At 38.6% G+C, this 26,433-nt stretch overlaps 9 protein-coding genes and 1 non-coding gene across 15 annotated transcripts; 6 read left to right on the top strand and 4 right to left on the bottom strand.

Moving 5' to 3' along the window:
* The first annotated feature begins 796 nt into the window (after positions 1-796).
* On the top strand, positions 797-2,061 carry LOC116920878. The gene is made up of 4 exons (XM_032927035.2): positions 797-933; positions 1,075-1,560; positions 1,629-1,743; positions 1,808-2,061. Exons 2-4 carry the CDS (start codon positions 1,163-1,165, stop codon positions 1,907-1,909), a joined length of 615 nt encoding a protein of 204 aa, XP_032782926.2. The 5' UTR covers positions 797-933; positions 1,075-1,162; the 3' UTR covers positions 1,910-2,061.
* On the bottom strand, positions 1,907-4,263 carry LOC116920875 (uncharacterized protein CG5098). Its single transcript, XM_032927031.2, has 7 exons — positions 4,010-4,263; positions 3,690-3,938; positions 3,062-3,605; positions 2,780-3,001; positions 2,312-2,680; positions 2,087-2,251; positions 1,907-2,020 (listed from the first exon to the last, which is right to left on the bottom strand). Exons 2-6 carry the CDS (start codon positions 3,908-3,910, stop codon positions 2,087-2,089), a joined length of 1,521 nt encoding a protein of 506 aa, XP_032782922.1. The 5' UTR covers positions 3,911-3,938; positions 4,010-4,263; the 3' UTR covers positions 1,907-2,020.
* A 664-nt stretch (positions 4,264-4,927) lies between these two features.
* LOC116920115 (Golgi to ER traffic protein 4 homolog) lies at positions 4,928-6,431 on the top strand. The gene is made up of 7 exons (XM_045171840.1): positions 4,928-5,089; positions 5,171-5,493; positions 5,573-5,726; positions 5,783-5,908; positions 5,979-6,075; positions 6,142-6,193; positions 6,255-6,431. Exons 1-7 carry the CDS (start codon positions 4,971-4,973, stop codon positions 6,350-6,352), a joined length of 969 nt encoding a protein of 322 aa, XP_045027775.1. The 5' UTR covers positions 4,928-4,970; the 3' UTR covers positions 6,353-6,431.
* LOC116920876 (serine hydroxymethyltransferase) lies at positions 6,411-8,586 on the bottom strand. Of its 2 annotated transcripts, XM_032927033.2 has the most exons (7): positions 8,429-8,586; positions 8,062-8,363; positions 7,818-7,993; positions 7,570-7,752; positions 7,144-7,517; positions 6,902-7,076; positions 6,411-6,818 (listed from the first exon to the last, which is right to left on the bottom strand). In XM_032927033.2, exons 2-7 carry the CDS (start codon positions 8,277-8,279, stop codon positions 6,538-6,540), a joined length of 1,407 nt encoding a protein of 468 aa, XP_032782924.1. In that variant the 5' UTR covers positions 8,280-8,363; positions 8,429-8,586; the 3' UTR covers positions 6,411-6,537. The 2 variants fall into 2 exon arrangements, with proteins under 2 accessions (XP_032782924.1, XP_032782923.1); XM_032927032.2 differs by having other exon boundaries at positions 8,062-8,584.
* Positions 8,587-8,787: 201 nt separating this feature from the next.
* Positions 8,788-10,686, top strand: LOC116920877 (inorganic pyrophosphatase). Its single transcript, XM_032927034.2, has 9 exons — positions 8,788-8,996; positions 9,323-9,438; positions 9,504-9,623; positions 9,682-9,832; positions 9,911-9,973; positions 10,035-10,085; positions 10,150-10,312; positions 10,384-10,493; positions 10,548-10,686. The coding sequence occupies exons 1-9, from the start codon at positions 8,807-8,809 to the stop codon at positions 10,580-10,582; spliced, it is 999 nt and encodes a 332-aa protein (XP_032782925.2). The 5' UTR covers positions 8,788-8,806; the 3' UTR covers positions 10,583-10,686.
* A 2,853-nt stretch (positions 10,687-13,539) lies between these two features.
* On the top strand, positions 13,540-14,725 carry LOC116920879. The gene is made up of 4 exons (XM_032927036.2): positions 13,540-13,689; positions 13,775-13,871; positions 14,045-14,234; positions 14,435-14,725. The coding sequence occupies exons 2-4, from the start codon at positions 13,775-13,777 to the stop codon at positions 14,553-14,555; spliced, it is 408 nt and encodes a 135-aa protein (XP_032782927.1). The 5' UTR covers positions 13,540-13,689; the 3' UTR covers positions 14,556-14,725.
* A 3,540-nt stretch (positions 14,726-18,265) lies between these two features.
* Positions 18,266-19,243, top strand: LOC116920701. Its single transcript, XM_045171838.1, has 2 exons — positions 18,266-18,426; positions 18,650-19,243. The coding sequence occupies exon 2, from the start codon at positions 18,651-18,653 to the stop codon at positions 19,173-19,175; it is 525 nt and encodes a 174-aa protein (XP_045027773.1). The 5' UTR covers positions 18,266-18,426; position 18,650; the 3' UTR covers positions 19,176-19,243.
* A 444-nt stretch (positions 19,244-19,687) lies between these two features.
* Positions 19,688-19,769, bottom strand: Trnas-cga. Its single transcript has one exon. It is a non-coding gene; the product is annotated as a tRNA-Ser (tRNA).
* Positions 19,770-21,586: 1,817 nt separating this feature from the next.
* On the top strand, positions 21,587-23,157 carry LOC116920699. 2 transcript variants are annotated; one of them, XM_032926793.2, is made up of 2 exons: positions 21,587-21,872; positions 21,982-23,157. In XM_032926793.2, the coding sequence occupies exons 1-2, from the start codon at positions 21,853-21,855 to the stop codon at positions 22,556-22,558; spliced, it is 597 nt and encodes a 198-aa protein (XP_032782684.1). In that variant the 5' UTR covers positions 21,587-21,852; the 3' UTR covers positions 22,559-23,157. The 2 variants fall into 2 exon arrangements, with proteins under 2 accessions (XP_032782684.1, XP_032782685.1); XM_032926794.2 differs by having other exon boundaries at positions 21,587-21,920.
* Positions 23,088-26,303, bottom strand: LOC116920698 (serine/arginine-rich splicing factor 2). Of its 4 annotated transcripts, XR_006644912.1 has the most exons (7): positions 25,994-26,301; positions 25,785-25,931; positions 25,430-25,567; positions 25,105-25,359; positions 24,902-25,041; positions 23,620-24,395; positions 23,088-23,484 (listed from the first exon to the last, which is right to left on the bottom strand). XR_006644912.1 is itself a non-coding variant. In XM_045171828.1 (5 exons), exons 1-5 carry the CDS (start codon positions 26,170-26,172, stop codon positions 25,035-25,037), a joined length of 711 nt encoding a protein of 236 aa, XP_045027763.1. In that variant the 5' UTR covers positions 26,173-26,303; the 3' UTR covers positions 24,562-25,034. The 4 variants fall into 4 exon arrangements, 2 of the variants coding, with proteins under 2 accessions (XP_045027763.1, XP_045027762.1); XR_006644911.1 differs by having other exon boundaries at positions 23,088-24,395; XM_045171828.1 differs by lacking the exons at positions 23,088-23,484; positions 23,620-24,395 and having other exon boundaries at positions 24,562-25,041; positions 25,430-25,552; positions 25,994-26,303.
* Positions 26,304-26,433: the final 130 nt, after the last annotated feature.

Here is a 26,433-nt window from a genome sequence, read left to right as displayed (position 1 = left end):
AGTCTGGGCCATATCTTTTAAAGTGGGTATTTGAACGAAAGAAAACCGCTTGAAAAGCACCTACCCGAGTAATGACCGATTAGCTATTTTTCAGGTAGATAGGTCAGTGCGGTTTAACTTGTCTCGGGTAATCCCTCTATCCCAGTACACAAAATTAAAATAGCTTCATAGATAAAAATATTAGGTCTAAATAAAATTTGTTTACAGAAATGGATAGTCGATGATAGGGGCAATCCACTTCCGTTAAATTTTTGCTTAAAAAATGCCTAACCGAGTAGTAAACCGATTGATATGTTTTCTCGGTGTGGTTTGGCGGGTCGAAAAATTAAAATAATAATAATCGGTAAACTATAAGTTCTATATTTAAATAAATAACACGACTGGGTAGCTCTTGACCAGAACTGTTCACTAGTGCAAAATTATTGCTTAAAAGTAGTTACTCGAGTAGTAAACCGATTCACAATATTTTGTGTAGGTCGGTGCGGTTTAACGGGTATCGGGTAACTCTCATCTCCCTGAAATACGTAAAATTTAAATAATTTTTTGCGGAAAAATTATAAGTCAAAAACAAACAAATTCTACAGAAATGGATAGCTCTCATCAGAACTATCCATTTATAAAATTTTTTGAAAAAATTTCATAGACAAAAAATTTGAAAAAGAATTATATTTTTTACTTTTGTCAATAGGGTCGAGTATATCTATAGAGTACAAAAAATATTAAACATTTATTGTCTCAAGTTTTTTTGTTTATGAAAATCTTTCCATAATAATCTAATCTATGACTCTGCCCTACCACGGTACCACCGTTATGTGTACCCATGAAAGATGGTAGGGTTCGCCCCGACGACCAATCACCAAGATCAAGTTGGCGAAACCAATGCCTCATTACAGAACTACGGCAAGGTTGCATCCGAAAAACACAAAGACCGAAGTTTGATTTTTTTTTTCTAAATTTAAATACTTTATAATGAATTATAATCCAAAATTGCTTTATCTAAGTGCCGCTATTACTACCGTTTAAATAGATTGTCAGAAATAGACACACTTTAAACTTCTAATTTTGTATCAACAGACCTGATTGCTGACTCCTATCTCAAACGAACGTCCGTTAATAAGTACGTAAAACCCAGACGAGACAACAATCTCCAGTGCAAAAGGAAATGGATTTCTACTTGGATAAAACAGAAAACTTTCTGGCTGCAGTTTCAATTAATTTTGACCTTTCAGCATATGAAACAATGGCAATGTTCTCAACTGCAGACCAATCCACGAACAGCAGTTCAAAAAATTGTCATCAAACACTTACACATTCAGATCCATTATTTTCAACCCTTCAAGAATGGCTTCACAATCGGTCACAGTGTTTGCCTGATGAAGAAAATTGTAATGAATTAAAACCTGATGAATCAAAGTCTGATATGATGGATTTTGGATTGTGTTTTGTTGAAATGGCTGCAACTACGTTAGAAACTGTGGTTCAAAACAAAGAAAACCTGAGACACCACCTTAAAATTCCTTTAGCTGGAAATTGCATGCGTCTACACTTCAATCAGCATAGGTATACAGCCATATATTTGTTACAAGGAAGTATTTCATTTATTAGTGATTTTTTAAAAATGCTTATAGGGATTTCCTTGATGTGGTTCAATGCTTAACTGAAGTGGGGAAAAAGTATGAAGATTACTCATTGCTCAATTCTGATAATTTGATTCTAAGCTTGGAGCAGCGCATTAAGAAGCTGGTAACAACCATTTCCATAAACAGGAATTTGTGTACCTATTTTTATATTGCTTTTTACTAACTAGGAAGAAGAAGAGAAGATTGCTGTAGAGCTGCAGAATTTGTCAATGAACACAGCTGCAGATACTGAGGAAGTCAGAAAAGAGAAGGTATTGTACGCTCCATAGACAAAAAGTACGACATATTTATTGGAACTGTACAACATCGAGAGGCGCAATTGACAGCAACAATTTTTTTTTTTTTAATTTTACTTGTCACTGCTTGAATTTTTTCCATTCCTGTAATTTGGGAAGTAGTAAACGAAACGTATCATCATGGACAAAATGTTTTTATGTAAAACAAACTTAAGTAATAGCAGCTTGATCCAGATGAGTTGGACATAGTGCCATGAACGTTTCTTCTCGTAGTAGCCATCCGTGAGCAATAGCGCAGGGAAAGTGCGTGCGGAGGCCGCACCCCCTACGGCGACAGAATATATGACCTCCTCTTTTATTGCAATATTCACAAACCTATTAGTAGAAAAATCGAAATAGAATAGGGGATTCGGGTAAAGCTAAAAATACTGTTACCACTTGTTGAGAATCTGAAACCGCTTCATCCAGACCGACAAGACGGGGAGGTACTAAACATACTCCTGGAGCCCAAATAAGACAACTTTCGTGGAACCATACCTCTACTTTCTCATCAGATGGATCAAGAGGAAAAATTCCTACAGGAGTCTCGCATGCAACCCTTGTCGCTGATTCATCAACTGATGGTAGTACTGAGGCTGAGACTTCATCCTTTACGAGGCTCTTCTTCTTAGGCGATTTTTTCGTTTTCTTTGGATGGACATTTGGACGAAGGGGGAATTCCGATTCAGCAGAAATAGCTCCGGAATTACACTGGCTAAGGGAATCAGGATTGCGCTTAGAAAACCAAATTGGTTCTGTAGATACCTAGAATTTTAAAATGGAATATAGAGAATCTACAGACAATGTGACAAACAAAGAAAAACAAAAGAAAGAAAGAAAGAAAGAAAGAACCTAATTAATTACCTGATTGATGTAGTACGGACCATAGAGATCGCCCAAGCACTGCGTATGGGTAAACAGCTGACAGAACACGCAAACCCAGGTTGCATCGCGGTTGTGTGTATCGTACCTATCTGATAAGGTGCTCGTGAATCCAACCTTTGCAACTTTATTGCGGTGCTCTTCATCGATATACTGGGCCGCTTTGGTCAATTTTGTCGATGATTTTCCGTCATTTTCGTCTTCCTGTGATTCATAAACAGCTTTTGTAAATAATGAAATTGAATTTTACAAAATACGTCTTACTTTCACGTGACCATTAACGATTTTAACAACGCTAGGAAGGTTCCAAGATCCTTCAATATGTACGTACGGACAACGCTGTTCCAATGTCTTTTGTTTTTTGGGTTCTTGGTCAGTTGATTTGAGCTTTTTATCTTTCCCTTTGTTGCCGATTGATTGCCTTATTTTCGTTCCACCAAGTCGGGGATCAATTTGGAAGTCATCATCGTCCTTGGTAAAACATTTCTTCTTTACATTCTTTTTTTTCTTTAAGGTTTTCTTCCCTTGTTGAATAGCACTCTTCTTCTTCCCTTTGGGCTCAGAATTAACCACAGCTGAATGTGCTGCTTTCTTGATTTCTTGGTCATTTGAAGGAATATCTTGAAACAGCTCTTTTTTCACAGAGGAGCCATCAACACCACTTTGGGAAGCTAAATCATCAGTTTCTATGGCTTCATCTTTCACATTTTTGGAAGGAGATATTTTAGCAGGGCTTCTCTTTCTTTTCCCTCCGGCAGAAGAACTCTCCATTAAATCCACAACAGATTTCGCTAAGTTTTCAACACCTCTGAGTAAAAGATAATACACACAAACACACATTGACAATACCCAACCAAACTATACTGCTGATAGTTGCATATATTTTATTTACCCATCTAGACTACCAAGTCTTCTATGGATGGCATCAGTTTCTGTTGTTCCACTGTATCCATTGATTTTCTCACTTGGTTTTGAGAGATCTAATACTTGGTTGTGAGGTTCTACTTCAATCCCTATTGAAACCTCAGATTGAATCTGTCTCTTGTTGGGTGACACTACTGAAGCAACATCGACACCATGATTAAGGGGATACGGTTTTTCTTTTACTCTCATCGTTGGCAGAAAAGAAAACCCTAGAAAACTATAAATAACGACAATGAAAATTATATGGCCGCCATTGGAGCACAAAGATAAGAATAAAATTTTATTTACCGAACCGAATCATGGAGACGAATAGTACACGGATTATATCTTAGTCAAGATGATCAACAAAAAGACACTTTCAAACAAAATATATGGGATTATATTTTATCCCACAATTACAGTTGGAAAACACGCGAGTCGTCTTTGAAGCAGCTATACTCATGAACATGAGGGGTGCTAAATTATATTTTTGGAATGTTTTAAAGAAACTAGAAAATAATTAGCAAGTAAAATATCTATTTTTTTTAATCTCCATTTTAATTTAAAAAGTAGCCATTTGTAAAATTAAAAATTTTGTGTGTACGTTTTGCATGCATATGGCTATGCTTTTGCAGATCAAGTAGATCGAAAACATTGTTGAAACGAGCTTGACCGAACAGGATGCCATCTGGGACCAAGTTTTGCTAGATGTTGAGATCTAGGATATCACAAGCGCTGTTGTTGTTAATGTTTTAATATATACTCTAATGTGAAATTCTTGGCGGGGCGTTTTCCTGATGGGACGGTATCGAAGATAACGTCAAAGCTTTGACCAGCATTACCAAAGCCCTATTGTATTAACTATTTGCTTCAGTCTGGGCAACAAATGTTATACATGTTCCGATTTTCACCTCTTACCCGTCTCACTGCTCATGTAGCCAAAATTAAGCCCTTCTTTCTGGATCAAAATATAAAATTATGGTAGAAAAATGTCACAAAAATGGTTCAAATTTCGAGACAAAGCTTAAACTTATGGATTAAATATTCTCTGGATGAAACCGTGTGTTATCGAAACCATTTACTAAAATCGGCTTCAAAATGTAAGTAACTATTCGCGTAACATTCCTTAATACGGCTCTTCAGCGCACTCACCGTAAAGTAAGTCGCACGGTCGTACCTAGTGACACCTCATGGATGGTGTTATGGGTCTCGTTTCCACTCTCGCTATCTCTGTACTTCCCAGCGAATAAGCGAGAAAAGAAAAATAAAGATGGCAGGTATCGTTCGTGCCGGGCCTGGCGCCGAAAGAGTGTTACAAAAACTAAAAAAATCTATCGAAGATGGCAATTATTATGAGGCGCACCAGATGTATCGGACACTTTATTTCAGGTTAAAACTCATTACTAAAAAATGTATGCTACAAAATGTTCTAATATCGTTATTCCTCTACTGTCAAACTGTTATGTACAGATACATGGGCCAAGAAAGATATGAGCCTCTACTAAAGCTTTTGTATGACGGCGCAATGTTGTTATTCCAACATCAACAACATTCAAGTGGAGCGGATTTAGCAAAATTGTACGTTGAAGTCCTACAGAAAGCAAAATTGAATGTTCAAAAGGATATCATCAATAACCTAGCTGATATGATGTCAAAAATTCCTTCATCTGCACCAGAGAGACAAGCGTTCCTAATGGCAGCATTGAGCTGGTCTCAGAATGAAAATCCAGAATCTAAAAAGTTTGAAGGACATCCTCAACTGCATCAGATGGTTGCAAATATTTACTGGAGAGGTTTGCACTACATTACTTCAATGGAAGATAAATAAAAAAGTAAATAAACAACATTTTTTTAAAATCATTATTTTTACAGAAACCAACTATCATATGGCAAGATATCACTTCATTAGATCAGATGATATGGACAATTTAGGCTCTATGTTGGTAGAAATTCAAGTTGATCTTGGTTATCCTTCTGAAATTGACCTATTTGTAACACAAGCTGTTCTACAAATTCTCTGTATAAGGTACCAATAATTGACCTGGATTGCTGTGATATTTAATCTTACTAGCTAAGTAATAGGAACCTCAGTTTTGCAAATTCTCTGTTTGATAACTATTTGGAACGCCACCCATTACTGGACAATGAGCCACCTTTCAATTATCCTTTGCTAAACTTTACATGGATGTTGTTGCTTGCCATTCGGAGGTATTACTTGGCATTGTAAAAATTTCCTCTTCCATTTGTTTTTTGTCTTAATTTCTATGTTGTATTGCAGTACCAAATTATCAGCCTTCGCTATACTGTGCGAATATTACCAACCGAGCCTTAAACGTGATCCGTCTTATAAAGATTATCTTGACAGAATTGGGCAGGTAGTGAGAATTACATTTCATTCTTGTTGGTATTTGTTCTTGTTCATGTTTGTACATGTTTCTTAGATTTATTTTGGAATGCCGCCTCCCAGGGGAATGTCGAATCAAGGGATGTTTGGTAATTATGGCATAACCTGCTAGTTCTTTGTTGGATTTACATTTAAATCGAATTTTTTCAGGCAATCTGATTCAGTCATTAATGGGAAGTTTGGATGGGGATTCTGATTCTGAAGATACTACTGCCAGGTCAAATCTCCATGCTTCAGAACTGGATTAAGGTTCTTGTAATGTTAATGTTGCAATTTCAATTGTTGATGGATGTATGAGGAAACGAATTACAAGATATGTAATGTTTATTATTGCTGACCCGACACAAAGATAAAAGCGATTTATTATTGCTGATCCCGATAGAAGAACAGAAAATTGCCAGAAAAAACTCAAAATAAAAAAAAAATAAATCCTTTAAATGTCATAACCGGGCATAGGAAAGTCGAGTGCAAATGATTCGATTTCTGACCTTAGCTGCAGTACCTTGGCATTTATCTGCGGGTTTTCGAGCAATACCCGTTTAAAATCAACTAGCTTAGGACCCGAAATCGCTGATATTTCCAGGGCTAGTTGCAACCCTTTATTAATAAACTGAACAACCCGGGCAATGTCAGCTTCAAGTAGCCCGCGAGTGGTAAGGGCAGGCGTTCCGAGGCGAATTCCGCTTGGATTGAAAGCACTTTTGTCACCGGGAACTATACAAAGAACATGTTTAACTAACGTGAATCTCACTCACTAATAAATAGGATCATATGTTATATTATGGAAATAAACGTACCCGTATTTTTGTTGCAAGCAATCCCGATTTCTTCCAAAATCTTTTCACCCTTAGAACCTGTCAATCCTACAGTACGCAAGTCCATCAAAATCAAATGATTGTCCGTACCGTCAGTGACGATCTTGTAACCCAGATCTTGCAACCCACGGCAAAGCTCTTGTGCATTTTTCACGACCTAAAGAAAATTACAATTATAAATACATAACAGGAACGTTTTTCTTGCTCTCATTGAAACCATTTACCTGCTGCTGATAAGATTTAAAATCTTCGGTTTTGGCATGCTTCATGGCAATAGCAATCGCAGCAATTGCGTGATTATGCGGACCACCTTGGAGACCGGGGAATACAGCTTGATTTATTCGATTTTCGAAATCATATGAGCTGCCAGGCACATTAGTTGGACCGCGTCGGAAAAATATCACACCAGCTCTTGGCCCACGGAGTGTTTTATGAGTAGTCGTCGTTACAATGTCGCAAAACGGGAAAGGCGAAGGGGCGACTCCAGCTGCAACAAGGCCACTAACGTGAGCCATATCAGCCATTAAATAGGCACCAACATCATCGGCAATTGCACGGAATTTTGCGTAGTCCAAGTTACGTGAATAACAACTGATCCCTAAAATGCAGAACATATTTACTGTTTCCACCAATATAATAGATAAATTTACCGGCAATAATCAGCTTCGGCTTAAATAGTCTCGCCGTAATAGCAAGCTGGTCGTAGTCTATTAAACCAGTTTTGGGGTCGGATTTATAAGGCATTGATTCGAAAAATATCGAAGTGGCAGAAATCTTTTTTGTTGCTGTGAAAAAACCATGTGTGAGATGTCCTCCATCAGGTAGATCAAGTCCTTTAAAATTGAATAGCATACTAGTAATGACATAAGAAATTATCAACTATGACAACTAAATATACCCATGATGCGTCCATGAGGCTCAACTATTCCAGTATAGACAGCAAAATTAGCAGGTGAACCAGAATAAGGTTGAACATTGACACCCCATTGTTCTGCATTCAAGCCATATGCCTCCAAGCACCTCTTTTGACACAAAACTTCAATTTGGTCAATGAATTCATTACCACCATAATATCTGTGCTTTCATTGGTAAATAAATGGATTTTAACAAATTCCAAAGAAAAACTTTTTATGTAAAATTACCTCATTCCTGGCAATCCTTCTGAATATTTGTTATGCAGGCAGCTGCTAAGAGCTTGCAAAACTGCTTTAGAAGTAAAATTTTCTGACGCTATCATTTCAAGCCCTTTGCTTTGACGATGTTTCTCTTTAGTGATTAATTCAAAGATTTCTGGGTCAGCAACTTCCAGGGTCTCATTTAGTTTCTTAACCATTTCTTCTTTTGTGTTGGGTTCACTCATTTTTGCTTTGCCTTACTTGAATTTTAGAAGTTATAAATATACCATGAACTTCACTGGAGCAGAGACCAGAAAACAGAAGTTGACCTGCAAATATTAGCGACAGTGAGGGGGAAACCCAATCATACAAGTAGTCTACAGAACAATGTTACTCAAAAAATTTCGTGAAGACTGCTTGCTTATCACGCTACTTCACACGACAGGGCATGGGGCAGAGAGAGTGGCTTTAAGGTTTTGATAGATTTATATGTAGCCGGGGAAACGAGGATATCAGACTTTTCATCGTGACTGTTTGCCTATTATTACAGTCGGACCCTCTTGCGGGCAACTGAGTCCCAATTTTTAAAAAGTTTTTTTGTTGGTTTAAGCACTAAGTAAAAAAATGCGATGCCGCGTAAACATAGCTATCCTACAGCAACACCTTTAAACAAGTTTTAAATGATAACATTCTATTGACAAATATATGATCCACAAAATAAAAAGTTTTTATCGGAAGCAACGCCGCTTTCATGGCTGCGGACGAAAAGAAAATGTTATCAACGTTCAACCGGCTTACTCTTGTTGCACGTCACTTGAGTCGTTCACCAGCTGCTCTAATTGGCACACGTAGGTGCGAATCGTCTTTTTCTAACCGCAATCTTCTCATAAACCATCCTCGAAAAATGTATCGGATTGAAGAAAGAGGAGCTCCCAATACGTTGGAACACCGCATATTCTTCCGTGAGTTTGCATGCGTTACTGTCTTTACTTTCTCGTCATATCTCGGACAAGATAACGATTCACGTTTTGCTTGTGAAATTTCTGGTGATCACTAGTTTATTCTGCTTTAAGTTCAAATTCTTATTGGTTTTTTAAGATGTTCAGGGACATGGTTGTTTAAGCTGATGTTTACTAAAATCTTCTTAAATGGGGTTTGAGTTTAAATTTTAATGAGCTTCTGTATTGTCATCAAAAAGCTTGTGGTCATGGCAACAGTCCATTCTCTTAAGAGCAAGATTGCATGTAAGCTCTGATTGGAAGTATATTTAATCCCCTGTGGTTTATAGGAGATGAGTTTGGACCTGTATCCCCTTTCCATGACATTCCTCTATTTGCCAATCAAGAACAGAAGGTTTTCAATATGGTTGTTGAAGTACCCCGCTGGACAAATGCTAAGATGGAGGTACAGGTTTTTTAATTTCATATCCAAAGGCTTACCTTATCATCTGTTAAACCACATCTTTACAGATATGCAAAGAAGAGCCTCTTAATCCCATAAAGCAAGATGTGAAGAAAGGCAAGCTAAGGTTTGTGGCCAACTGTTTTCCCCACCATGGTTACATTTGGAACTATGGAGCTCTTCCTCAGGTACTAAATGTCAACAATAACTTATAGAATTATAACTAACTTCATACATTTTTCCTAGACTTGGGAAAACCCAAACGTAGTAGATGAAAGAACGGGATGTAAGGGAGATAATGACCCCATAGATGTATGCGAAATCGGCCACAGGGTCGCTAAACGGGGTGATGTTCTCCAAGTCAAGGTCTTGGGAACTATTGCATTGATCGACGAAGGTACGTGACTTACCTAGTGCAGTAACTGACGTCAAACAAAAATTTAAATAGAAATTTTTCTGTAATGATTGAGCATAGGTGAAACTGATTGGAAAGTCATAGCAATTGACGTTAACGACCCTTTGGCAGCTGAGCTGAACAGTAAATACTGATACCTTAATATATCTTTCTTCATTGCTTTAAAAATAATTTTTTCTTTTAGATATTGAAGATGTTGAGAAGCATATGCCGGGATTTATGAACGCAACCGTTGGTATTCTAAACAAAAAATCTATTAATAAAAGAATATTATACAATAAAAATTCGTTATACGATAGAGTGGTTCCGCATCTATAAAATGCCTGACGGAAAGCCAGCGAACGAATTTGCCTTTAATGGAGCGCCAAAACCACACGAATTTGCGCTTGAAGTGATTGTAGAGGCCCACGAGCACTGGAAAAAGATGGTTGCTGGCCAAGTTGACTGCCATGGAGTTAACAGGTATTATTTATTTTCATTTTAAATGTACAAATTTTTTTAAAATTTCAATGTTATTTGGGCGTTTATTACAGCACCTGTGTAAGCGCTGATGGTGCCCCATGCAAGGTACCAATCTCAGAAGCGCAGGAAATTGTTAAAAAGAGTCCTGAGTTAACGGATGGCCCTGGTCTGGAAAGCGAAGGTAATCAAGCCTCGAAATTATCTCGTATGTTAATTGACAATTTTTCTTTTATAGTGGACAAGTGGCACTACACCCATCTTCAAAAATAGAGGATCCACCTGAAACATAACTGGAAAGAAGACAATCTACCTTCAATTTTACCCTTTTCTTGCAAAGTCGCAACATATTCCAATAGATTTCCAGTTCAAAGATACTATTTTTATTCTGTTTTTGTTATTTTAATGTGAGTTGATTGCCCCTCTATAAAAAGATTGAAATAGTATTTCTCTCTACGAAGGCAGTTAAAGTTTACGGAAAACACACAAACTGTCGAACAAAACTTTTGAAGTTAAAAGATTTCTCGGCGGCAAGGTTTAGGCTGACCTTTCGTGGTTAAGTTTCCATCACTCGTAAATACTAAGGTTCGTTCACTTGGCAAATGACCCCCAAAGCGAAGCCATTGGGGGTATTTTTGGCGTTAGCCATGAGGGTTGCCTTTTCTGTGTTTTCTTTCCAAGAGTACGGGTAGTGATCCTTCAGATATTTCAGGTTGAAATAGAGGAAAACGATTCTTAGACATCCCAGAAAAGAGAGGAACCCAAGTCCCTTAGACTCTTGAAGGAATCGTTTTATTTTCATCTGTGAAAGAGGAAGCAATTTCAACAAGATTTTGTAGCCAGAGGCGATTGTTTTGACCTCGTTTTCTTGTCTGATGAATATTTTTAGGGTAAAAAGGTAATCACAACTTTCCCGTTATGCTTTTCTCTCTTTTTCTTACTCCCCCTCAACATTCGTATTTTTATTTATTTTTTTTTTTTATTCCTCTTGTCCATATGTTATGGGTAAATCTGCAACTAGTTTTCTATTATTCAATCAAAGGTGTCCCACATCAAATTGCATCCCAGTTGAATTTCAGCAATATGGACAAAAACAAAACCAAACCTTATTAAATTTAAAGACTAGGGAATCCTGTGAAAATCGGTCGTTTCCTTTCTCTTGTGATTGAATGTTCGAAGCAATCTGTTACTTGGCCCAAAACATTTGTTTAGCCATCTAGGTTAGTAACAGAATAGCTTCATTTTTTTTTTCTCTTGTGGAATCTGGTTGTTGTTGGGGAAATCCCAAGTTACGAACAAAATTTTAGTTGGTTGCCAACGCATTGAATAATACATTTTGCGATTTTTCGATTAACAGGCTAAGCCGAAGCATTTGGCAGAAAAGGTCGATTAAATTATTCTGTTTAGGCTTTCGTGTTGTATAATAGGATTGCTGTACTATCAAAAAACCGTTAACTTCCTTAACATATTGACAAATTGCCAGATGAAATAGTTAAATCGTTAACAGTGATCGTATCCGCAAAATGTCCGTGCCTCCTTTTTCAGCGATCGGCTTTACTGCATGCTTGTTATCTAACGCAATCAGACCTGTTTAATAAGGCCAGGCTGATAAAAACATAAATATTTTGCTGGGTCCTCCTCTTTACGCGCTCACCAATCAGAATCCTATCCGTCAATGCTCGTTCTTTCGTTACCCTTCATCCTTTTCTGGTGTTTCTTTCCACGCATTGTCTGGCCAGACGGACACGATAACGGAATAATATTCGCATGAGAAACAGTAAAATTGTTCCCTGTTTTTAATTTGAGTCATTTTCAAAACCAGTCAGATGTGAGCCAGTCGTAGCTGCCAAAATCATTTCGCATCATTATCAACCAAAGTTCACATAACGTATTATCTTGAAATGCTTCCACTTGGCGTTCATTAGCTCATTTCTTCTGTTTGTTGGCATACTAAAAAAGAAAAAGGGGAAGAAATATTGCTTCCGCCTGATAAGAATGAAGAAATAACCACGAAATATGCCGTTCATGAATTGAGTAATCGAAAATCTTTCTAGAATGGGCAACTTGCCGTGTGCAGTGTTACCTGCTCATATTGGACCACTGCGGACTTGTGGGTCCTCCTTTCGTGCAATTCCGCTAGGTAAACTTGTCGACCCGTTGTCCTAGAAAAAGACAAAGAAAAGAGTAAGAAAACAAAACACAACATTTCGCACACACGAAGTGGAGTCAATAACCTTGAAAATATTCGTGGTTTTTTTTTTTTTAACAGACAGTTCGCACCACTCACCAGAAGGTACGTCTAAGAAAACAGCAACAAAAGAAAAGAAGAGCTACTTTGACAAAAAAATAAATAACAAGAGAGAAAAGTTAGACGCATGTTTCCTGATGTTAGGTGAAGCGTAACCATAATATTCTTGAATCACGAATTTGATTGCATTTTTTTATACTGGACGAAAAAAACGTCACGATATTGGAAATGGGACAATGCATTAAAAAGATAATATTCATATTTTCCAAGTAAGAAACGAAAACGAAATATATATATTTAAAAACACTTTTTCTGTCATTGGTTTCCTGGATGTTCGGCGTTCACGGATAGCCGTCACGCTCTGAAAGTCAGTTGATTTCGAAATTCCGTTATTTTATGTCACGATGCGTCATAAACCGGTACATCAACGCAATGTATTCTGATCGTCTTTAGCGATTTTAAAGATGGCTGCTATGTATGTTGGTAGGAATACAAAGAGCTGCCCATCACATAGCCGCAATAATGTTGACCTAGAAAGAAAACTTTAAAAAAAAGGAGAGGAAAAGAATCAGAAAAAAAAAAAATAAACCACCCAGTGACCAGTGACCCACCATTTAGAAAAGCCGAGATTTTCCAGCACATCCTGGTCTCTTCTGCTGCTGCGTACATGTTCACTCTATACTTTCCATTTTGTAATATTCATGTGATTAAATCTTTACCTTCCGTATTTTCTCTTTCAAGCATGTAGAGAAAGAGGAGGAATATACGGATGTGACGAAATGAATTTGACGGCACCGTCATTCCAAGGAAACCGTGTTTTCCCATTGGAGGGTAAGATGAGAGGGAGTAGTGGTACACACAATGTGAAGAAGAAAGAGGCAGATGTGTTGGCCGACAACAGGAAGGGAAATCAGGTCAGCAGCGCGCCGAGGTGAAAGCGACTTTGCTGCTGGGCGCTTTGCGGTTGGCCGCCTACCTTTTAAAAAGAACGCTCCAGCATTTGGCGATTCGAAAGCAAGCTCAGTGCGTCAGTCGTCTTCAAACTGGTCTGCCAGTCGCACGGAAGTTACTGGATTTCGTCCTATTCTAGATACGTTTTCGTAGAGCAATCGGAAAGGAAACAGCCGCTATCGTTAGTCAACTCGTTTCTCTTTTTCCTCGTCATTTTCACAGACATTTTTATATCTTTTGTTTCATCCACCTGTTTCAATCTGTAGATGAGAGGTTTCGGATTGTTGGCTATTTTTTCCTGTGTCTGGATTCTTTTGGTCATCCTCCTGTCAGTCGAAGGTGTCCCGTTAGCTGGCAAAACAGGTACGAGCACTGTTTTTGTTTTTTTGCCATTTTCAGTTCAATCAGTGTCAGTCCAACGGTGATGGCCAATCTATAATCATCAAAGTCAAATATTTGTCATTGATTCGTGGAATGTTATCTTATGATTAACTGTTGTATGTAATGATTGGTTTTCACGTTTTTATTGAAAACAGGTGACGTTTCCATGCCAACAGAACCCGAGAAAATGACAAACAAAACATCATCTGTCTATGATTACGTTACTCCTGAGGTCATGTCTACAGTAGTCGGTGCTGCTTTAGGCGATCAAGATTGCCTCCGCTATTCGGCCTGTTTAGCCGGAAACTACGTTGCCGATGTTACGGGCAAAGAAATCGTTTTGATGTAAGACTTCCGTTTCTTCAACACACCTAATTATTTTATATTCATATTTTATGCACGGAGCTCTTTCCCACATACGGATTAACCGCATTCATAATATGCGGTTTTAATCCGAAACGGTGTGGAAAGCGGGTCATCCACGTGTAGACTACAACTAGGCATGTTTAGGAAGTTAAATGTTTTTAATTGCTCACTTCCCATAGGGTTCTGGACCGTTGGGTTCCCAATAGCTGGCAAAACACATTGCGTGCATTCAAAGAAGCCGCCACCTACAAGGACGATTGCAAGAAGCAGTTCCCTTGCGCTAATCCGCGAGATGAGTAAACTTGACCGTCATCTCTACGGACTCAACAGTTCCGGCAATATTTTGTTGTTTGTTTACTCTTAATTTAATGATGATAATTTTATATTATTTACGGATGCGTCTTTATACGTTGAGTGGTCGTTGATCGATCACATTCTTCCACAGAAAATAAAATCTGTATTTGTTCCTACTAATTGTGAACGAGTATTTACAATAAATAAAAGCAGAAACGGTGTACAATACTGCGAGTGGTGGGGGCATTGGAAATGCACAAGAAATACGCTTGAGTTTTATTCAATGGTGAAACGATTTTCGTCCAGGGCATTGAAAACCTGTTGAGAAAATTGCGGCATGCCAACATTGCCGCCTCGAGGTGGTCGACCCCGAGGACGTGCTGCGAATCTTGGAGGCAAGGCGCCGCTTATTCCGAGAGCGATGAATAGATAAGAATTCAAAACAGCAAAGCCCATAACCAAGATGATACCCAAGAAGATATTCAACAAACGACCAGGTTCAACGACACCGACTAAACGTGGCGGCTGCTGACGACTGGACCACAATGACGTTAAGCGGACAGGAGAAAGTCGGGACGGTTCCGGTTGACTGATGATGACATCTTGTGTCAAGTCACGAATGCCATGCACCACACCTACAACTGTTAAAAGCAACATCGCCAAAGACAATCGATTGGACTGCAGTAAATGACTGGAACGTGTCATGACAGTGACAGGTGAGATATTGATCCTCAGCGCCACGGGTGGCCCTGGCTATATTTATAGCCAACCCAAATTTGGCAACTCGGTTCGCAATTATATGCGACATCAACCTTTATATGGCTCAAGATTGAATGCATTAAAAATTGGTGGAATGGAGAAATTCTGAGCTTAGAAAAATGGAAATTTATTATGCAACATGTTGCACCATTGAATATTATATAAAGGCAATTTTACTAATCTTGACGCAAAACTAATTTCTGAAGTATAAACATACACCGGCATAACGGATCAAGGTGAACTAAAGGTCGTACATTCACCCCGCTCACTAGAAAGATAAAAAAAAAAAAACAAGAATGCAAACGAACAATTTTGTATGAAAGTCAATAATACTTCGCACCTGACTGTTGGCTAGGATATCAACATTTGCCCAATGGATAATTGATCGCGTGCATTTTTTTCAATCTTTCCATATTTTCAAAAGTAATGATAACTTATCTTCAAGCTATAATGAATATAGAGCAATACAAACTGGAAATATTAGATTTTAAAAATTAGTGCTTACGTATTACTGGAACCTTTCAATCAAAATGTGCTGCTGTTAGGTATAGATAATGCGTGTACAAGATGCAAAGAACACCCTAGGGCGATACACGTACAGAGAAGAATTAAACATTTTCATGTATTCAAGTTTGCATGTTCGATTGCTTTTTCTTCCTCTTAGCAGCAGATTTTATTTCGTCTTCAAACATTATCAATGTAGGTCAACATATTGTACGGCTATATGAGGTTATAGCAAACCGGCTTCAGACTTCCTATATGAATGACTAAATACCAATCAAACTACATTGAACAAATAACCGGTTTGTCGTAGTTTGAACCAGGAAATTCAAAATAAAAACTTTAAAAGGAATTCTCAATATTTGATGCACAAAAAACTGACAAAAATCACGAACCAGTGTCTTTGCACTGATAGACTTGGCGTTCTACTTTTTTATACGTAAACATTTATGGCATATCTTTTTTGTACTCAAACGAACTGGGAATTAAAGTATGCAGATTAGTCAGAGCCCTTTTTGTATATCAATGTCTAGAAATCGCTGTTATGTTCAAGAAAGTTGTCAAAATATTTTTGCTTAAATTTTTTTAACTTTTATCTGTTTGTTCTCACGACTATATACATTTGTGTGGCGGTGTTGATTATATACAATACCACATCCCGTTATACTACTTAGTGAACATTAGGGTGTTTGATGAGACCCGAGCATTATGTACTTCCGGTGGGTTTCGAACCAACCAAGCCTGCTGTAAGGATGGTATATCTAGTGTGAATGAACTTATATGGATGCTTGAGCTAGGTACCAAAGTATCTATAAGTTTCTGGCAAAATTTAAATGCACTAGTCGATCAGAAAGATTCATTTGTCAACTCAAAATGGAAATGATTATATGACGCCAAAAAGGAATGCAATCGAACAATAAACGTTTTCAATGTAAAATCAGTTTCAATAACCCTGCCGTCAAAACAAACAGATTCAGGTCAAAATGTTTCCAACAAATGTTGGTAAGTTGTTGTATCTTGTATATACACGGGAAAGAAACGCACACAAAACCGGAATGAAACAAAATGCAAAAAAGGTGTTGTCATGTTGAAAAATCAAACAACGAGTCCTCTAGCCATCACGTACTGGAAGCTTCCAGCAGACCCGGTTCCATGACTCTCGACATCGGTCTGACCATGGCAACCTGAAAAAAGCAGGAACAGATGGAATAAAATTTCTCGTCGTTAGTAACGCTGATTATGTTTAATCATTGAACAAGTACTTAAAAACTATTGCTTATATACTTTTACCGCTATATAGAGTTGGCTATTTGCCGATCAAAAATTAAGCGATAATGTGAATGCATCACATCATAACGCGGATGCTTTCGCCAAAAGCCGCGACAAGAAAAACGTACAAGACATGTGGTTGACACTAATAATGTGCATGTCCTTGTGTGGCTGTTTTCAAAATTCCCCGTAAGAAACTTGTTACGTCAAACAAATGAATCGTTAACATACAAACGTGTACGGTGTAGTGCGCGTACAATAATTACAGTCCACTCAGATAATTTAGGTTTGCGGATATACAACTGAATCGCTATTTTTACATCAATAGCCGATGCAAAGTACTCTTTGATTGACGGTTGCGATTCTCGTTTATTGTGCAAGCAAAAAAGAAGAAGAAAAGATATCAAAAATAGAGCACGGAAGCATATGGCTGGTATGATATCCACTCAAAATCCATAGTTAGCAAGGACACAGATTCTAAGGCGTTCCATATCCTTCTAAGACTTGCGGAAAAAAAGGCGGTCACAGGATGACGGTATATACGAGTCGAATGACAACTAGACTATGCGTAAAACATTATGACTGTGAGAAAAAAAAAATTGGCCAACCATTAACTCCGTATGATGACTCTTGTTCGTTGTGCTATTTTACCAACTAGAGTCGTATAGTGGATGCCTCGTAATTTTTTTTTATGACTAAGAAAACTGAGAAGAAAACTTGCACATCTGCACGACATTGTGAAATGTTTCAATGACGAAGAATAGTTTATGTTGGCCACTTTCTATTTTCACAAACTGCCATTGTCATAAACAACTTTGAATTCAAGTTAAATTTGAGGCTTAGCAATGTTGTCCAAACAATCAATTCTTTGGAGTTTGTCTGAAACAGGAGGGCTTAAGATGCGTCCCAACGGAGTCGTAATGTTTAAAAATACAGACTTATGATGTATAGACTAGGTGCGTATGCTGTGTAAAAAGAAAAAGGTTTGTAAAAGCCTTAAGTGCGATTCAAGGAGAACTAGGTCAGTAGGGTCAAGTCTCGAGACAGTCCATTCGACCTAATCTCGACTCTATTTTCACCCTATGTGAGGCAGATAAATCGTATTGACGACATACAAAAAAAAATATGAAAACAGAAAGAGAAAAGCGGATGTACGTGTAGTCTACTAATGAATCAATTCTCATCCGGGCTAAAATCTTGGGTCGCTATTGGTTGTGGTTTGGAGTGACCTAAGGTCGATCCGGGCTAAATTTGCAATAAAAGGCAGCTGCACTGCATCATTCAACAGAACCAACTTGTCTTTCACATCCCAACTTCAGCAGCTCATCCCAACTCCTCTACATTTAAAGTAATTAGTTTTTACTTAATTTTTGTTATGGACTAAAATGTATTTCAAGTTTAATGTTGGCACAGAATTTTAGTGCAACCATTTTGTGTTAATTTCCTTATAATACTTGAACGTAAAATTTGTTTCAAGTTTTTCTGTTAGCTATTCGTTATATCCGCCGAGTAAAATTGGAATAAGACGATGTTAATTAAAGTTAATTGCTTTGTTTGCCTTCGGTTAATAGAATGAAATTCATCTTGGCCGTCGTTCTGGACTTGGTTGTTGCAATTTCCTTGTCACGTGGAGCGGCAATTGCAGCAATCGGCTCCTCGCCCGCAACAACCGGTTCTTCAAGTCAAAATATGATTACGCTAACTAGCGGGTTAAGAAGTGGCAGACAACAAGAAGAACCCCTTGTTATGGCAGATGCTCTTGAAACAAACAACGAGCCTATTTTCCGCACACAACTCGGTTTCCCAGCTCTTCTACATCCAAGCAATGACTACCAACTAAAGACATCAGGAAATTTTGCCATCGCCTACACCGGTGTCGTCTTTTGGGCCGTTGCTGGCATTTTGGGGCTGGCCTTTGCCATTTGGATCGTCTCTTTGTTTACTGGAATTGGCTTTTTCAAAACTATCCTTACAGGTTTTAACACATTCAAAGGACGCGCTGATGAAATGGGCTTCAAATTGGACAGCGAAAAGCTCAACATGATGGCCAGTCAAGTTTACAAGGCTATCGAAGCGTATCGTGTTAAAAACCAATAGTCCCCTCATCAGTCATTTTTTGTAACTTAATTAAATATGTCGAATAAAATGCTCTTTCAAAAACAAAATTTTAGTTACGTCTTTCGCTGACTTCTCGTTGGTTCATCTCATCAAGAAACGAAAAGAATTCGATGTATTTATTCAAGCCGTATAAGTTGTGCGTCATTTAAGAATTTCTAGATATACAAATGGTTGATATCGATTTATTTATTGTAGCTTATATCAAGAAATAATTTAACCTAATACTTTGAGAGCGAGAAATGACGTTCCACAAGCAGAAAAAAATATGCTACCTTTGAAAACTTTCGTTGGACCTTTGGGTCTCTCCACAAAAAGTCAAAATCTATTTCTTCCACAATAAGTATTGGATTATAAGTCTTATTTTCACAAAAACTTCCTCAAATTCTTGATCAAATTAAACAAAATACACTTTACTTCAACTTAGTAAATATCACATTACACTTGAATTTACATGTTTATTGGAAAAGAGGAAAAGAATGTAAAAGAAGAGTCGCGGATGACAGGATTCGAACCTGTGCTCCCAGAGGGAAACTGATTTCGAGTCAGTCGCCTTAACCACTCGGCCACATCCGCATACATGAAACTCTTCTATATACTAAGCTATTATAATAAGAAATGAAGTTGTAATAAAAAATACAGTGGACAATAGAATGGACAAAAGAATTCTTTATTCTACGAAACAATTTGTACACGATAATGCAAGCTCGTTTTCTGGTAGTGCCGCATAAGAAGAATTTGAAGAGTCAATCGCATGGCTTGTCGTGCGCAATTCAGGAAAATAGGCTAGCACTACTGTCCTGGAAATGGTTTTGAAGAATGTTGTTAACTAAATACACACTCGCTCTACCGTTAATCATTCGACTTTTCCCCGCTGCTGTCATACTCCCATTTTGCATTGGGTTACATCCGGAATATATTTCTGCTTTCCTTATTCATTTCCGTTCATTTCCTTGTTCAGTTTGTTCACTAACCATTTCCCGACATGGACAAATTTGTCTTTGACAAATGTTTCTCTTTTTGCGAAAAATATCCGTATTCTTAGTCGTGGCGCTAGATTATCTTTTTCTGTAGAAAAACTTTCGATACAGCCGTCAACTGGCCCTGTCACGATGATTCGCCGTTAATTTAACAACGGGAGGACGAAAAAGCGCAAGACCTTGGCAAAAAACAGCTGGGATGGAAATTTCATCGTGACGACGCACATTTTTAATCCCGTGGAAAGTTATTAGCCCGTAGGCTACGAGTCGTGACGCGTTTGTAGTCTATTTTCCATCAACCATTGTGCAACCATTTCCGAGTGAATTAATAAGTAGAAGAAAAACAAGTGATGGATTAACTTCCAAACTTAATTAAATCTCAGCTAATAAATGAAAACATTGAAGTAACGAAAACTAGCGCTTACTGGATTTTTACCTTTTTCTTCTTCATGTCAACGCAACGTGCAATTAAAAAAAAAATTCCTTTTTTGTTTTAACGCTTCCCTGAGTTTTAAAATCTCTCTGGAAAACATTCCGCAATTTCCTCGTAACGAAGTCACCGAGACCAGCCATGTGTTTCGGAAATTTTTTTTTTTTTTTGTACTCTCCCCTTATTTTTGAATCTATTTTTTCATTATACGCCACATGGCCACGTTTTATGTAAGTGGCTACGTGCTTGAACTTGCGCCCAATAAATATAGGTTACCTACTGGGGGAACAAAGTCCAATTCTTTTTTTGGAATACCACCCGTTTGTTGTTGTTTTTTCGATGGAAGAATCGACTCGATAGATGACATCCAAAAAGACAAGAAAAATGTATAGGCTTTTTTCTTTGGCCACCATATTTGGTGATGATACTTTTCTGATTATCTCGGCAAACCTTTCTGCAATAAGCGTACAGGTTTCTTAATAATCTCGTTCACGAAAAAAAAACTGGACGCTGGACCTGCCTGAAAAATACAACGTACATCGGATCAAGAAATGCATATGCTGATATTTGAGTCATTGATCATGCGATGCCTGTGAGTGACATAGTATTCCTCCCATCAAATCTAAGTTTCAAACGTATACACGCATGGCTGCCAGCATAACTTGAACGGGTCACACCTCTTTTTTTTTTTTTAAAGCTATCTCAGTGGAAGACGAATAAAAAGAGCAGAGACAACGTTGAACACGGTCTTAAAACTTCCGCATTGGCATGGTCAAGCCTTCTAAGGTTTTTTTTTCTTTCTCTTTCTTAGTTATTTTTTACCCAGTAGAAGGAGCCGGTTTACCCGTTTTGCTTTAGTCTTCCTTCCCGTCTTGAAGGACCGCCCATTTCGAGAGGCGCATTTGGTCTAGAAAACCAGGTCGACGCCGTATCCCAGTCCAAGATTGGGAATTTTTTTTTCTTTTTAAAGCATGATTCAGACCCAGAAGAAAATTCATTTCGATAGCGACGATTGCACCGTTGAGACGTGTGTGTTCTTTCACGCTGGGTCAAAACTACCGATATTGTTTTTACGTGACGGCGCTTAATTTTGTTTTCCGAGCGACTCGCGGTGATATGTCGTAACAAAGTGGCTGTACATTTGGTTTACCATTAGTGACACAAACAAAGACAAGTGTGTAATTTCAGAGAAAAATTGGATATTTCTCTTTTAAGGCCACGTGGATAATCGCGCAAGATCTTCTTCAACATGAGGCCGTCAACAGTGGGGTAACATTTTTTGTTCTTCCATCTCCTGTGGCGCACCCATTTCCTTATGTAAATTCGACCCATTTGAAATTCTTTCTATTTATATATCTATATATTTTTTTTTGTACAGTTGCTACACATGCCTAGTAATGTTGGTATGTATCGCGGTCGTTTCGTCCCTGGAATCTCCTAAGAATTCTTCATCTTCCAAGCGATGGAGCATCCGAAAAACCAACTGCGAATTGAAAAAGAATTTTAAATTGTGGGCGAAATCGTTGAAGAATGATAGCCTGTCGATCTTGAGCCGAACTACAAAGAAGACTAATCCAATCGGTTTCATCCGCAAGCAATTGGAAGCGAGTAAAACCTACAATCCGTCGGATCCGCTTCACGCCTATCCAAACAAATGGGATTTATTGGTGCATAGCCTGTTTCAGAAATTGTCACGATTCGAAGTGAATAATGCGGACGCCATTCGAAAAGTGATCCGGGTCGTCAGAACTTTGACAATCATCGGCTTAGTTGTCGGAACTCTGGGAATCGTTCTGGTCGTCGCGTTACCGTTCAGTACGGCAGCGCTCGCCTTTGGTAGGAAAGAAGACGAGGGGGAGGACAAAAACGACGTGGTTGACTGGAGCTATGTTGATCAAATTTCGCAAAGCGTCATTCACGCCATTGAAAATGGCATGCTCAAATACGAAATGTGACACGTCGCTAATTCTCTAGCCAAGAACATATTGGTAGTTTTATTTTATTAAATTTTTTTTGTGAATGCTCAGGTTGCCAAGTGCCACACCTTTGACAATATTTAAAAACGATTCTCATAAAATGTTTTTAGTTAAAAAGATAAGCAAAAAAAGAAAAATTGGACAACGCCACCAGAAGTCAAACTGTTGGAACGAGCTTTTACCCACTAGCGTTTCATTCAAACACCATGGTGATTAGCATTTAACGCTCTAGTGAAAAAGCCAAAACAGAATTAATTGAAATCAGGTTTTGTACCGATGAATTTTCCCAACTAACAAGAAGCTGATCGAGAAACACGCAAAAGTTCAAGGTATTTAAGCGATGGCACATCCCCGTGGACACAAGTCGTGAACCGTTTCTCACATGTTCGGGTCACGCACTAAAACCATTCCTTCACGCCGATCAACCAAAATCCGGTTTTTTTTTCCATGCAAAACACAAATATTTAAGTTATATTTATTTGAGTAAGTTTGTTAGTCCACGATCAAGTGATTTACCGATTGTTTTATTAATTTATTATCACGAAAGACCAGAGAAACAATAAATGCCATCAACAATCTTTTTCTTTATTGCACAGTGTAAAGTTCGCAAAGACTTGATCAACAGAGCAGTAAAGTGACAACAATAAATGTGAGAAAAAAAAAAGGAGTTCCATTACCTTTTGTTGACTTAAACGCCTTTGGCGACTTGACTGGTTTCTTCACATGAGTTAACCCTGAGGGAGAATTGGCAGTTGGAGGTAGGTCTTACCGAAACGAGAAAAAAAAAACTCGTCCAAAAATGGGCGGTGAACTAACGGCCAACCGAATCCCACACAAACGCCGGTGACTGCAGAGATAAATACTCCCGTCAAGAGAAGCCACCGCCGCCACCCCCTAGACAGCGCCTGAAAAAACTACGCCATATTAGTTGTTCTACTCAAAGCGTTGTTTCAACACAATTGGGTTCACTATAAAAAAACAAAACACATGAAAGAACCCTACAGTCCTTGTTTAGGCGTGCTGCAATTTCAGTTACTTACCTAAAGGAAGTCAACTTTCATTGACACTTGGATCGAAAGGGCAAGCAAGCGTATACATGATGCAATTGAACTGCCGTGCGAACTCCATCGCACACTAGAACCACGTGTTGCTGCAAGTTTCTTGTATACCAGGTAACTCCCACCTTTCCTCTCCCCCCTCTACCGACGCCGGTCGAGCAAATCGAACTCTGTGCTGCGTATTTACCGCCGCCACCCAGCCGGTTAATGAGGACGAGAAGCGGCTTTTCTTTTTTGTTCTTTTTCACCACGAAAAAAGAAGGGGAAAAAACCAAAGCTGGCAGCACTGCACGCATCAGCAAGGAACTATCTCGGCAATCTCGATAAGAAAAACCTGAAAATGAATTCTTTGTTTTTGAATAAAATTAGAAAAGAAAAGGAACAGCCGCAACGGAAGATGTCCTCCTGCCCCGGATCCGTGTCATCGCTACAGCCGGCGCCATCGCCAAAGTCCCCAACAGCTCGCGCTCTCAACTCCGAGGCCAATACCCCTTACTCCTAAACTGCAGGAACGCCAGCAACTTCGCCAGGTGGACAGGTCAACTGCACAATCTCGAATCTCTCGCGTATCATAAAGGCTAAAGGAAAGAGATTTTTCTGCCGTCTTTTTTTTTTTTTTTTGGGCAGCTTGGCGGGAAAACAAGTCTGGACACGCGGCTGCAACTGCTCGGCTCGGCCACCGGCTTCGCATCTCGGCCACAACGCCAACCATCAGCACAGCTAACAGCAAGCTCAGGAAACCACCCTCGGCAGCTCGCCTGTGGCAGTGAAACATAGATGGTTCACATTTGGTCACAACAAAATAATCGTTTCTTGGCATGGACTTAATTAAGCTCGATTTTCTTTAAATGTTAGCACATACACAGATGCCACATGAAACACAAAAGTGGGAGGTACAAGAAACATTAGGTCCATTATCGTACGAAGAGGATGAAATCTGTGTGTATTGGCTGGAGAGAACCAGATTCCTGTTACGAATTTGTTGGCTGCTTTTCGTTTTTCCAAAGTATTACTGAAATTTCTCTGACTTCTATCAGTTGGACATAAGAAAATCAAACCATGTTATCATCAAAGGAAAACTTAAGAAATTCAATCAAAGTAAGAAGGAAAATACTACTAGATACTACACGAGAAGCAATGGAATTTCGTTATGTTTCATCTCTCTTTTCTTAAACCGAAGTTCGCTTGTATTGTTTAGGGTTGTCAGTGAAATCTGATTGAATAGTGATTAAAAACGTCACGCCTTGAATGAGGGGGCTTATACCTCTCGTTAACGGACGATATCGCGCCATTTTTTCGTGTCGCTTCGTGTGCAGCCACCACCAAAAAAAAAAAAAAAAAAAAAAGTCACCACAGCCCCCTTTTCTTCAAGTCCCTTACACGCCTTTAAAAAAATTTCAGTCCCTGTATCAAGAATAATTTTGCGTTAAATACTGCAATCGTATATAAACTTTACTTTTATACTACTTTGATCCAGATCGGGAACGCGAACGAGATCGCGAACGTGAGGCAGATCGCCTGTGATCGTTATCGTCATCGCGACGATCTGCATGTCCGTTGTCTTCTTCGTCATGATTTCTCCTGTCTGCGTCAGCTGATGGTTCTTCTTTTGCTGCTGGAGATCTGTTTGCAGCATCGTCTCTTGGGCTCTTGCTGCGAGAACGGCTTCGATCACGACTTCTATCGCGGCTTCTTTCACGACTATCACTGCGACTACGGGACCTTTTTTTTTGTATGATAAATAAAAAAATTATTGAATTACCCGAGTGCAGATTAAATAAACTGAAGATACCTGGACTTGCTCTTCTTCTTGCTTCGACGATCGTCATCACGGCGACTTCCTCGCTTGTCATCACGGTCTCGACTACGACTGCGCGAACGCGATCTAGATCTGGATCGACGGTCACGTGAACGACTACGAGAACGAGACCTAATTTGTTAAGATCACACAAGCCATAATCACTTCATCCACAGACCACTGCAATCACGACAAGTATTACACAAAGATTCCCAATAAATTCTTTCAATCGGTACAACTAATCAAATAGAACAATACTACTGATATAACAGCTTCAACTACAATATACTATGACCTGTTTTAATACAGGAAATACAAATTGAAAAATATATATATGTATATGGTTTACCTCCTCCTGCGTGAGCTACGTCCACTGCGCCGTGGTGGGTCATCAGGGCGTCCATAGCGAGCCAGCTGAACTCTTAATTCTCGTCCATCCATCATTCTACCATCCATGGCATGCATGGCATCTTCTCCATCACGTCTGTCATAAAACCTAAAAGAGACATAATTAAACACAAATTTTAAAAAAAGTGGACCTACATGAAAATGCCTTACCTGACGAAAGCAAAACCACGACTTTCTCGAGAAAAACGATCTTTTGGGATGTAAACATCTCCAACATCCCCATATTTTTCGAATACTCGACGCAAGTCTTCACATGTAGTGCGATAAGTGAGGTTGTCAACTTTCAATGAGGTCATGCCTTCGATACGAGGAGGGCCACGGCCACTCATTTTGGATTGTGGTTGAGTAAACGACTTGTAATCGACGTATAAGATAGGAACAAGCTGACGCGTCTCAACTGAAACGACAGTTGCTAGCACGCGCGTAAACTAAATCTATTCACAATGAACAAAATGGCTTCCTAAGGGATGCTACGACGTTGTCAGACTAAAAAATAAATCAACTGCGTCATTGCGTTTTTTATAAATGAAAAAATTTTACATAATTAATTTTCAAAATATTGCTGACAAAAATTTTTTTGGTTCAATACT

Source organism: Daphnia magna, linkage group LG4 (assembly GCF_020631705.1).
Source record: "Daphnia magna isolate NIES linkage group LG4, ASM2063170v1.1, whole genome shotgun sequence".
Taxonomy (NCBI): domain Eukaryota; kingdom Metazoa; phylum Arthropoda; class Branchiopoda; order Diplostraca; family Daphniidae; genus Daphnia; species Daphnia magna.
This window is presented reverse-complemented; position numbering and strand designations above follow the sequence as displayed.

Coding starts and splice junctions, on each gene's coding strand:
- LOC116920875 (XM_032927031.2), bottom strand. CDS start 3,910: ATGAGAGTAAAAGAAAAACCGTATCCCCTTAATCATGGTGTCGATGTT. Junction 3,002..3,061: donor TCGTTAATGGTCACGTGAAA/GTAAGACGTATT, acceptor TATGAATCACAG/GAAGACGAAAATGACGGAAA. Junction 2,681..2,779: donor GTCCGTACTACATCAATCAG/GTAATTAATTAG, acceptor TTAAAATTCTAG/GTATCTACAGAACCAATTTG.
- LOC116920701 (XM_045171838.1), top strand. CDS start 18,651: ATGAAATTCATCTTGGCCGTCGTTCTGGACTTGGTTGTTGCAATTTCC.
- LOC116920115 (XM_045171840.1), top strand. CDS start 4,971: ATGGCAGGTATCGTTCGTGCCGGGCCTGGCGCCGAAAGAGTGTTACAA. Junction 5,494..5,572: donor TGCAAATATTTACTGGAGAG/GTTTGCACTACA, acceptor TTATTTTTACAG/AAACCAACTATCATATGGCA. Junction 6,194..6,254: donor GTCGAATCAAGGGATGTTTG/GTAATTATGGCA, acceptor GAATTTTTTCAG/GCAATCTGATTCAGTCATTA.
- LOC116920699 (XM_032926793.2), top strand. CDS start 21,853: ATGAGGCCGTCAACAGTGGG. Junction 21,873..21,981: donor ATGAGGCCGTCAACAGTGGG/GTAACATTTTTT, acceptor TTTTTTGTACAG/TTGCTACACATGCCTAGTAA.
- LOC116920698 (XM_045171827.1), bottom strand. CDS start 26,172: ATGAGTGGCCGTGGCCCTCCTCGTATCGAAGGCATGACCTCATTGAAA. Junction 25,932..25,993: donor CGTGGTTTTGCTTTCGTCAG/GTAAGGCATTTT, acceptor TGTCTCTTTTAG/GTTTTATGACAGACGTGATG. Junction 25,568..25,784: donor CGTAGCTCACGCAGGAGGAG/GTAAACCATATA, acceptor TTAACAAATTAG/GTCTCGTTCTCGTAGTCGTT.
- LOC116920877 (XM_032927034.2), top strand. CDS start 8,807: ATGTTATCAACGTTCAACCGGCTTACTCTTGTTGCACGTCACTTGAGT. Junction 9,624..9,681: donor ACTATGGAGCTCTTCCTCAG/GTACTAAATGTC, acceptor CATTTTTCCTAG/ACTTGGGAAAACCCAAACGT. Junction 10,313..10,383: donor GACTGCCATGGAGTTAACAG/GTATTATTTATT, acceptor CGTTTATTACAG/CACCTGTGTAAGCGCTGATG.
- LOC116920879 (XM_032927036.2), top strand. CDS start 13,775: ATGAGAGGTTTCGGATTGTTGGCTATTTTTTCCTGTGTCTGGATTCTT. Junction 13,872..14,044: donor CCCGTTAGCTGGCAAAACAG/GTACGAGCACTG, acceptor TATTGAAAACAG/GTGACGTTTCCATGCCAACA. Junction 14,235..14,434: donor GGCAAAGAAATCGTTTTGAT/GTAAGACTTCCG, acceptor CACTTCCCATAG/GGTTCTGGACCGTTGGGTTC.
- LOC116920876 (XM_032927033.2), bottom strand. CDS start 8,279: ATGAGTGAACCCAACACAAAAGAAGAAATGGTTAAGAAACTAAATGAG. Junction 7,518..7,569: donor GCCGAAGCTGATTATTGCCG/GTAAATTTATCT, acceptor TCTGCATTTTAG/GGATCAGTTGTTATTCACGT. Junction 7,077..7,143: donor TTAAATCTTATCAGCAGCAG/GTAAATGGTTTC, acceptor AATTTTCTTTAG/GTCGTGAAAAATGCACAAGA.
- LOC116920878 (XM_032927035.2), top strand. CDS start 1,163: ATGGATTTCTACTTGGATAAAACAGAAAACTTTCTGGCTGCAGTTTCA. Junction 1,561..1,628: donor CTACACTTCAATCAGCATAG/GTATACAGCCAT, acceptor AAATGCTTATAG/GGATTTCCTTGATGTGGTTC. Junction 1,744..1,807: donor AGCAGCGCATTAAGAAGCTG/GTAACAACCATT, acceptor TTTACTAACTAG/GAAGAAGAAGAGAAGATTGC.